Below are 10,479 nucleotides of genomic sequence, written 5' to 3' on the forward strand. Positions count from 1 at the left end.
AAAAATATAGGAGAAAATTATAACTATGAATTAAACAATTTGTTATAAATTAAAAATATTGACACTGAGTTCAAAATAATTTGAATCATAATTTCTTAGTATAGCTTTATTGAAAATTACTTCTATTTAACCCAAAAAATTCATGCATTAATTTAAGATTCATAATGATATAAAAGCAAAGAAAAAAAATTATCTCTTGTACTTAAATTAATCAACATCTTCAAATTGTTTGGGAGTTTATAATAATATAAAAGTTGGATTATATATTATTTGATTCCTTATTATTTTTCAATAAGTCTTTTTATTATTATAAAATAAAGTTATAAAATAACTTTTTATAAATGGAGAGTTCTTAAAAATTTAGATTTTACAGGTATTGAGAAAAACATATTATATATTTTATAAAATTATATATTTTTTAAAATAATTTTTTCTAAATTGAATTCCAAATCCATGAAGATAATTGTGGAGTTTGGTCACATTTCCCTAATTAAGCTCTTTTGTGTGGTAATATTGTGTTTTTAACAAAGAATAATTTTTTTATTTCAAATTAAATTCTTTTAGATGTTTTTGAAACATTTTTATTTACTATTATTAAAAATTAAAAAATTATTTTAATATATTTTCGAATAAAAGCATTTTAAAAACAATAAATACCATCATAATATTAACCAATTCTTAAAACAACAGCCTAATCAACGCTATTTACCTGATATAGCAAAAAATAAAATCTAGATAGTACAAACTTCCTTGTTTACCAAGTAAACAAAAGAAGGAAAAACGTCATCGTTCCTTGCGACTGTACGTACGCGCACACATTTGTACCCCAATTATTACATGCAAAACACAGTCGCCTACACCTAACGCGGTACATCAGCAAATAAAATGAAAGATAAGGGTATTTTAGCAACGGAGTCGCTATATAAATATAACAGAAGGCCATCTGCAAAATTAAGGGCAGAGCGAAGCAGAGAAGTTTCCGTTATCCATTCTCTCTATTCTCGCCTCTCTACACCAAAAAAAGGAAAAAAAACCCAAATATCTTTCCTTCTCTCTCTAGAAAAAAATTCTCATCTCTACCTGTTGAAACAAATTAGGGTTTTTCCAAATCCACAGATATTTGCAGAAGTAAGCATGGTTTCCGATTCAATCAACGCTTCAATTCCTTCTGTCCCGAAAGATTTCGGCAAGAAGAAGAGGGTATTAATACGATTCCTTTCTTTCTTCTAGAATTAGATTTTTTTTAAATCAATCTTGTAAATTCATCTTCTTTTGTAGCTTATTGTCTATTTTTGCTTTGCTTTTTTGGATTATTTAGGCCAATAGGTCAGCCAAATTGAAACAGTGCAAGCTTGATGCTCGTCGTGAGCAATGGCTCTCTCAAGGTGAAGTTTTTTTTTTTTTTTTAAATCAATGTGTTTTTTTTTCCTGTAAATATTTTTAGTAAATTTGAGTTTTGAATAATGTGGTGTGGGGTTTTTTTTATTTAGACGGTGGATTTTTACTTTTTTTTTTTTATCAGGTACAGTTAAGAATAGGGGGTGCAAGGAGGAATTGATGGGACCACGAGGGTCGCCACAACAAATTCATGAAGAGGGAAGGAAGAATCCGTTAGAAAATTTGCAGACGAGGCCGCAAGGAAGAGGAGTAGGGGAGGATGAGGATGAAAATGGGTCGATCCATCGTGATTTTGATATGGATTCCCCTTCAAATAGTCCTACTGGCAGCAGTGTCCTAGGTGGAAATGATTCAAGCACCAATTTTACTGCTTCCAGCAGTGGCAGCAGTACTAGTGGAAGTAGCGGTGGTTGTTGCTCTGGTAGCATAACGGACGAGGATGACGAAGGGGATGATAGTTGCTTGGATGATTGGGAGGCTTTGGCGGATGCTTTAGCTGCCAGTGACTACGATAATAAACAAGAAAACCATAATGATGATAACAATCCATGTCTAGAATTGCAGTCTTCACGGGAGCATGAACCTGTTGTTCAATTGGATTGTAATTCGTGCAACTTGGGTTCTAATCATGAGAATTTGGCGCGGGAGAGAAGGATCCCATCAAGAGTGACTCCTGGGAACAGTCGGGCTTGGAGGCCGGATGATGCACTTCGTCCGCAGAGTCTTCCTAATTTGTCCAAGCAGCGGAGCTTTCCGAATACTGATAGGCATTATGGACGGGGAAGGCATGCGTGGGTTTGTGCTAGTGGTGTTAATGTGCCATCTGCATGTCCTATATGTACAGAAGATTTGGACTTCACAGATGCGAGTTTCCTGCCATGTTCATGTGGGTTTCAGGTCTGCCTTTTCTGTTACAACAAAATGCTTGAGCTGGATGGCCGCTGTCCGAACTGCAGGGAACTGTATAAGAATGATTCTGTGGAGGTGGAGGCCATTGTGCCCGGAAGTAATCTGACTTTAAGGTTGGGTCGTTCTTGTACCATGAGGTCATAGGAGGAGAACTCTCTGTTTTGATGAACTTTCGAATGTTGGGTCTATCTCTTTCTCCGTATGTCTTGTGTGTTCTATTCTAGAATCAGGTTGTCATTTCTTAGACTTTTTAGATGTGGGGTATAGATCATTATATCTTTTGGCACCCGAGAATTGAGCTATTTCTTATTTTGAATACTGGTTCTTATCTGTGTGGTGCATATGCTGATGTAGAAAACCCTTGTTCAGTTTGTGAATAGATATGGAACATAGAAACTCAATACATGAAATACAATATTCCATGTTTTCCTTTTCCTTAATTCTCGATCGGGTTGCTAACTGCTTGTGCATGATACTATTTTAGATTCCATCTTTGATAATTACTTTCTAGGATACAGCCTTAAAATCCAATAGTTCATGGATGGGCTAATTTAGCTAATTGCTTTGATTGCAATGCAAGTCTTGATACTTTCATAGTTGCACTGCATGTGATTACTTAAGTGTTACATTATATGTAGTTTTATAGCTGTAATTACATATTTTTTTCTTTAGGCGATTGGGTAAAAAAGGTGCAGAGTTCTGAAAACATTGAAGGAACCCTCTCAGGCTAAAAAACATGTTTTAGGAGTCACTTTTGTGGGGCCACCTATATAAAATTTGATTCTTTATTGAGACTGATTCACGGTTGAGGTTTGTGCACGAATGCTTATGGAATGAAAAGTTCCCTTGCTTCTCACTTGAAAACCTGGTTTCTGTTATTTAATTATCAAGAACATGTTGGTAACTTAATGTAATTTTTTGCTGTCTTGCATGTGTCGAGTGATGATGTTCAAGATCCGCTTTATACACCTGACTGAAAGTAATATGCTAATGTTTGGTGTTTTCGGTTTCTCTTTGTTTTAAAAAGATTTTACATTCTATCACTTGTATCATCACGAGTATTTTAAGTGCTGCTTGTTTGGGCTGTCTATGCTAGGAGAAGGTTTTTACTGAAACTATTTCATTTTAATATGATGCCCTTATTGTAATAGAATGCCTGTGCTAGCCAACGGATGAGAGCTAGATTGCTCGTTGGATATCTCTTAAGCAGATTGCATGTCCCGGTGTTCTTTCTCTTGTTTCTCTTTGTTACCCTTTTTGCTGTCCTTGCTGAGCATGATATGTGGCCTGGACTAATCTGTCCCTTGCTCACGCTGAAAGTAAGTTCCTAACAGTGATTGCCCCCCTCCTAACTATTGATATGCATGTTCTGTAATTGTCTCTGCACGTGCCTTTGATTATTGGTTGTCTTTGAAACGTGTGCAATATGTCTCCCCTGTCTTGTTTCTACAGTGTGACTTTCTTGCATCACCTTTTCACTTTTATTTACAGCCAGTTGGATAGGATCCTTTGCCCAGGAGGCTATCGATGCTATGTTTTTGTGGTTGCTGTTTTATTGAATTGGTTTTTCTTATTGGTTTCCCTGTGCTCTTTTTCTAATATGCTGGTGTTGTGTTGAAAGATTGTTGTGTAAGGCCAGCATATACCTTTTCCAGGTAACAGCAGAAATACATTTGCATGTCCTCGACAGCCTTCGGGCTTAATTCTGATTTAGACATCTATGAGGGTGCGCAGCAGTGTTTGGCACTGGAGTTGAGTTGGAAATTATTTTTGAAAAATTAAAAAAAATTTATTGTTTTTTTAAAATTAATATATTTTTAGATAATTTTGATGTGTTGATGTAAAAAATAATTTTTTAAAAATAAAAAATATTATTTTAATGTGTTTTAGAATGAAAAATATTTTGAAAAATAATCACTATCATAGTAGGATAAATATTTTAAAAAATAATTACTATTACACTTTCAAACATAAACGTTTGGAGTATGATTATGGTTATTTTTTTAAAGTATTTTTTATTTAAAAAAATATATTAATAATATTTTTTATTTTTAAAAATTAAGCATATTAAAATAATTTAAAAATATTAAAAATATATTAATTTAAAAAAAAAAACAATTTTTTTTTTAAAGTACTTTCTGATACACTGCCAAAAAAAAAATTAATTTTTTAAAAATACTTTATGATGCACTGCCAAACAGCCAAATACTGCAGGTTTGTTATTTGCAGGTTGGAATCATTTGAGCACAGCCAAATACTGCATGTTTGTTATTTGCAAGTTGGAATCATTTTAGCTTCGTTGCTTGTGGGGTGCTTACATCTCTACATGTCAACTACAATTCTTTTGGTTAAATGGTGGAAGGTGGTTGTCATATATTACTTAAAATTATATACTTCATCATATTACTTAAAATTATATACTTTATCATACAGATATAACCTGATTTTATGGTAATTGCTTGGCTGTTTCATTTTCACTGCAGAGGGAATAATGCTGAAGTTAATAATCCATGGGGCTCTTCTTTTTCTATGGGTATCAGATAGCTTCCATTCTGGGGTTAGAAACTTGTGTGACTTGTCCAGTTTTAGGGATGGATGCGCACTTTTAGTATTTTTAGTCTGAAAGATGAATAGATAACATTCAGATAGCATTCTAATTCACTTGTTAAATGCAAAGTTTGTCGGTATCATGAATGATGCATTGCAAAATCCACAAATTTGCGTGACATTTATGTGCACTGTACCTAATAAATGGCTAGAACCCTATAATGCGCATGCTGGCAGCCTAAGAAAATGCCGCCGGCAAGCTTTCACATGTTTTTCTTCTTTGTTTTAATACAAGGCATGTTTTTACGTGTTTGTTACCTAACTATGTCCTTCATTTGATCGATGTCTTGGAAACTTTTTGTCTTCAAATCACGAATGTTATTACAATTCTTGAGCATATACTGGAAGAGGATCTGAGGCAGGATACATCCCTGAGCAAAATTTTTGCAGGAGCCCGGTGGTGAAGTTTGATAAATAGATTTGGTTTTTTTGGTGTAGCTTGATAATTGGATTCAACACCCCTTGATTGGATCCTGCAATTTATGAATGGGATATTCAGTAATCCGCGGCCGTGGTATTTGGTGGTGTAGGATGACCTCTATAGTACTAGTTCAAGCAACTATTGTGACTTCTTCAGGTTCTTGTGGCGAATTCGATTTTGATACAAGTTAAACTTGCTGGAGATTGACTGATTGAAGTTGGGTATTTTAATTTGATTTTGATAAATGTTAGAAGTTGCAGCCAGTATGGATATGCTGGATGTTTTAGCGAATGATGCTGAACCTGGTGAATCAGAGCTTCCCATTGGTCTCACTGCCTAGGAACAGAGCAGGGATATAGGATGTCCAGCTGTTGGAAGTAGGGATGGCAATTTAATGTAACCTGTTAGATATTCATCCGAGTATTTTTTAGATAGTTATCTTATCTGATGAATAATTGATATGATATAAATATTATCAAACTTAATTTGAAATTCATCTGAATTTAATTTGAAATATATATTTATATTATATAGATATATTTATAGAATATTTAGATTTTTTTAATACAATATAATATATTCTTATCTAAATATTGATATGAAACACATATATTAACTATTTTATTTTTTTATTGAATAATAAATAATAATAGAGAATGGATATTCAAAATTTAATTTATAAACATCTAAATTTCTTATCTAATGAATAATGAATAGAAAATAAATATAAACAATCCAATTTGATAAAAGAAATAAAGGTGAAGAAGAGAGCTCACCATTAAGATAAAACTAAATTTTTTTATTTTTTTAATTTGATCCTCAAATTTTTTTTCCATCAATTTTATTATCATTGAAAACCAATTGATTTTGATTTCTTATGAAATGATGGGATTGAAAGAAGAGGGACTTAAATAAAAAGAGCACCAAATATGAGAGACATGTTATAAGTTTTGAAAAAGATGCATTTTGGTTCTCGAACTTAAAAAAAATACGGATTATATAATTTTGGTACCTGAATATTTTTTAAATTTGATTTTGATATAAAATTTTATTTTTGTTATTTTTTAGTTTTTGGTTGAAAGAGAAGAGATAGCAAGATCGTCGGACTCCAATGGTAAATATAGAAACATGTTGATATTGATTTAAACTACCAAAATAGATAATATTTGTGTTAAATAGTTTCTCTTGATAAGATGAGTTCATAGTAAGACCCCGTTTGTTTGCTGAAAAATAATTTTTTTATGAAAAATAAATTTCAAGAAAAGTGAATTATGGAAAAGTGAATTCTAGAAAAGTATTTTTCAATGTTTGGTAATGTAATAGAAAATAAACTGGAAAACACTTTCCAGTGTTTGGTTATGTTATGGAAAATGAACTGAAAAATAATTTATTATTGAATTAATTTTTTTCTCTAAATTTATCTAATATATGAAAAATATTAAATATAAATATTTAATCACTTATAATAAAAGAATAAAATCTAAAAAGTGTAATGATGAATTTTTTTTATTATATCCTATATTCATATATAGCTTATTTTATAAATATAACTGTATATATCATATAACATTATAGAGATATAACATTGTCAAATTTTTAATAAATAAAACTTATTAATATATATATTTTTTAATTTTTAAAATATGTGTTTTTCATATGAAGAAAGCCAAATTATTTTATGGTAATAAGAGTTAGATATTTGGGTTTTTTTGGTATGAAGATTTTTTTAAAAGATAAATAAATATAAAAATATTTTGATGGGTTTTTTGGATAAAGATTTTTTTTTTTACGGGTATAAACAATTATCCCTTTAATGTATATCAAATAAGTATTAAGAAATACATATAAATATCTTACATCAAATATAATCATGCATAAATATTAAAAGTTTTGGTGTAATACTTATACATATTAGTTCAAATTCACAAACATAAACATACTAGACTGAATTAAATAAGTAAACATATTTGTCAAAAAACAAACATAAACTTTCTTATCATAGTGAAATCATCTAGCAATCAGGCCTATAGCAGTGTTGGTTCATAAAATTATGAACCAAAATTTTTCTCAAATTAGCATTTTTTTACCATAAATGCTTTTGCCAACATTTCATTTTGAACCAAGTGATTAAAAACATCACCAAGAGCGATCTTCTTAAAGCCTTCAACTTTCATCACTTTTGTATATAGCTCATTAACATCAAGTTGATTTTTGTTTAGGCTTTGAATTACAAACGCTACATCTCCAATCTTTTTAGACAACTTTTCAACACTATCATCTTCGTACGTTCAATATCTCTTCTTATGTTGCCTCTTTTGGGTATTAGAGGAAGATGTCTCTTTACCTTTTGAAGTTTCTTCATATTCTCCTTCATTTTCAATTGAAATAGATTACACTTCAATGTTCTCTTCTAGGTTGATATCAGCATATGATTTGGCATAATTTCCGGTTGCCATGTCTTTTTCAACAACAATTATCATTGCTTCATACATATCAAGTTTTTTGTTGAGATACTTGTCATGATTCGGATGTGCCTGTTCATAAAAATTAGAATATACAATTTTCAGTTCCTTGTATAAAGTTTTGGAAACAAAAGTAAATGTAAAAATGACATAGAATACAATATTTATCATACATTTACTTCTTCATCATATACATCTTTCGAATCCGTAATCATTTTCAAACAATCATCCTAACCAAAACCACTTTTATTTTTAAGTTGGGTTATTATTTCCCATTTTTTTTCCACAGTTTTGAGATGATTGTCCACATGCTTTGGCTCATCTTGCACGTTGAACTTTTAACTAATTTCTATAGCTACCTTGCAAAAGATTCTGCTTTGAAGGTGGAAGAAGGCTTGTTTCATTTAAGTGTCTCCTCGACTAATATCTCAAATAGCATATGAGACATAGGCTTGACCATGTGAAGTGCCTACCTTTGCATTTTTCATTCTTCACAGTATTCATTTTTACAAAAAAATTCACAAATTTATACAAAATAAAATTATACAATATTTAGATTAAACTAATTTTATACAAAAAAATACAACTACTATTTTAAAAAAACACATGAAATACATAATAAATTATAATAAAGTCAACAAACAATCCAAATATATAACAAAGACAATACAAACTCAAGAAAGACATAATAAAAACAAACACATATAATTAACACTCAATTACTAGTTTCTTTGAGTGTTATAATCATTCCACATGGTTGATGCAATCATTTTTCTTTTTGTTATCCACTCCCTATTCTCTTCCCTCTCCTCCCGTTGGCTTAAACTGATTGTTTTTCTAATTGATTCACTTTCTGAACATATTTCTTCCCTAAGAAAGTTATAAGGATCAACTCCCATTATGTGATTATGAATAATACAACATGCAAGCACAACATCTACTTGTGTTTCATAAGACCAAAAAGATTTTCCATCAATTGATCTAAAACGACTCTTCAAAATACCAAACCCTCGCTCAATAGCGGTTCGTAATGAAGAGTGTCAAAGATTAAATAACTCTTTTTTATTTTTCGGTGAATGTTCTGTAAACGCATTCAAGTGGTATCGAATTCCACGAAAAGAAATAATGATTCTTTTTCGAATACCATAACTAGCATCACCAAGATAATATTTCCCTACAAATAAAAAATAAAACCTATCATTATCTTTATCTAATTAGACAATTTACATGTTTATTGCATATTGTAAATATTTAATTTATACCTTCTGGAATTTTTAGTCCACTAGGTCTTGATAGTGCATCACCTAAAGCCTGGGAATCGTATGCACTTCCTTCCCATCCAGCTAAAACATATATAAACTTCAAATTAAAAGTTATAGCTGCTAAAATATTTTGTCTTATTCCCTCTTTTCAACCTCGAAACTTTCCTTGAATTTTAACAGGAACATTTTCAGGAATATAGGTACCATCAATTTGCTCCCACACAATCCTATATAGACATGAAAAAAAATAATTTATAACCTTTTCTTCTAGATGTAATTAATTAATATATAAAATATTGATATTATTCTCATACCTTAAAATAAGGATAGAATCTGCGATTATTCATTATTTCCGCAGGAGCTGTATCCCCTGATAAGGTGTTTGTATAACTTAAAAACTGCTTTTAATAGAATTCTAAAGTAACGATAAATATTTTCAACAAACTTATAGTATATACCACTAATAAAAAAAAATCTTTGGTTTCAACCTATAATTTGTAAGAACACAGTTACTTGCTCCCTAATAGACACATTTTGAGTTGATCGTAATAGGTTATGACTTGTGAAAACATCACATAAATTATATAACATAACTGGTTTCATACGAATTTGTTTGATGAAATGTCTATCACCTCGATTCAAAATGCTATCAATATAGAATTCTCGTTGAGCAATTACATTTATACGTGGTTCTCTTAGCATATAAATTCTACTTCTTTCTTGTTTAATAATAACTACTCCTATAGCTATGATAGTTACAACTGCTCCTATACATATTGCATGATTAATCTTTGCTATCCATTATAAGAAAGTGAAGTTTTCTGATAATGAAACCTAAAAAGTATGGAGAAATAAATATTCAAAAAGCATATTAAATACTTACACAATCAATATAAGAAATTATGATCAAACTGACACAATCAATATATTTGGATATATTTGGATAGTTAGAAATACTTGTAATTCTAGATGTCATGTTCAGTTCAATTATGTAGTTCAGATGTCATTGAAAATAAAAGCAGAAACAATTACCAGATAACAAGTTCTGAATCAAAATCTAACAATCATCAAAACATGCATTCGTACATATAAACTGCTGCTCAGATATAAGCACATGAAGTGAGAGAGCGTGATAATAATTCACAATCACAGTTCTTAAATCATTTGTTTCTATTAAACTAAGAATGAAGGAGAGATTGAACGAAGACTGACTTCTTTTTATTAAATATGATTTAATTAATATGCTAATCATGTTGAGATAAAAAAAACCCGATATTATTTAGAAACTTATTGCCAGTACAGAAAAGAAAAAAATATTAAATATTGCCCAAAAAACAGAAAAAGAATTATTAATTGGCCATTAACGAAGCAAAATCGAAAAGGCAGTGTTAACGCATAACAGTGCTTGGTAATTATATAC

General features: G+C 30.5%; 1 protein-coding gene and 1 long non-coding RNA gene across 2 annotated transcripts; one reads left to right on the top strand and one right to left on the bottom strand.

Annotated features, from left to right (window-relative positions):
- Positions 1-939: 939 nt before the first annotated feature.
- On the top strand, positions 940-2,747 carry LOC105138294 (uncharacterized). Its single transcript, XM_011044341.1, has 3 exons — positions 940-1,200; positions 1,319-1,385; positions 1,523-2,747. Exons 1-3 carry the CDS (start codon positions 1,135-1,137, stop codon positions 2,449-2,451), a joined length of 1,062 nt encoding a protein of 353 aa, XP_011042643.1. The 5' UTR covers positions 940-1,134; the 3' UTR covers positions 2,452-2,747.
- Positions 2,748-7,401: 4,654 nt separating this feature from the next.
- Positions 7,402-8,105, bottom strand: LOC105138295 (uncharacterized). The gene is made up of 2 exons (XR_844744.1): positions 7,971-8,105; positions 7,402-7,869 (listed from the first exon to the last, which is right to left on the bottom strand). It is a non-coding gene; the product is annotated as an uncharacterized LOC105138295 (long non-coding RNA).
- Between the last annotated feature and the right edge of the window lie 2,374 nt (positions 8,106-10,479).

The sequence above is a fragment of the Populus euphratica genome, unplaced genomic scaffold (genome assembly GCF_000495115.2).
Source record: "Populus euphratica unplaced genomic scaffold, PopEup_1.0 scaffold77.1, whole genome shotgun sequence".
NCBI lineage: Eukaryota > Viridiplantae > Streptophyta > Magnoliopsida > Malpighiales > Salicaceae > Populus > Populus euphratica.

Excerpts from the sequence above, each read along its gene's own strand:
- LOC105138294 (XM_011044341.1), top strand. The coding sequence starts at position 1,135 with ATGGTTTCCGATTCAATCAACGCTTCAATTCCTTCTGTCCCGAAAGAT. Across the intron at positions 1,201-1,318 it reads ATTTCGGCAAGAAGAAGAGG|GCCAATAGGTCAGCCAAATT; the intron begins GTATTAATACGA and ends TGGATTATTTAG. Across the intron at positions 1,386-1,522 it reads TGAGCAATGGCTCTCTCAAG|GTACAGTTAAGAATAGGGGG; the intron begins GTGAAGTTTTTT and ends TTTTTTTATCAG.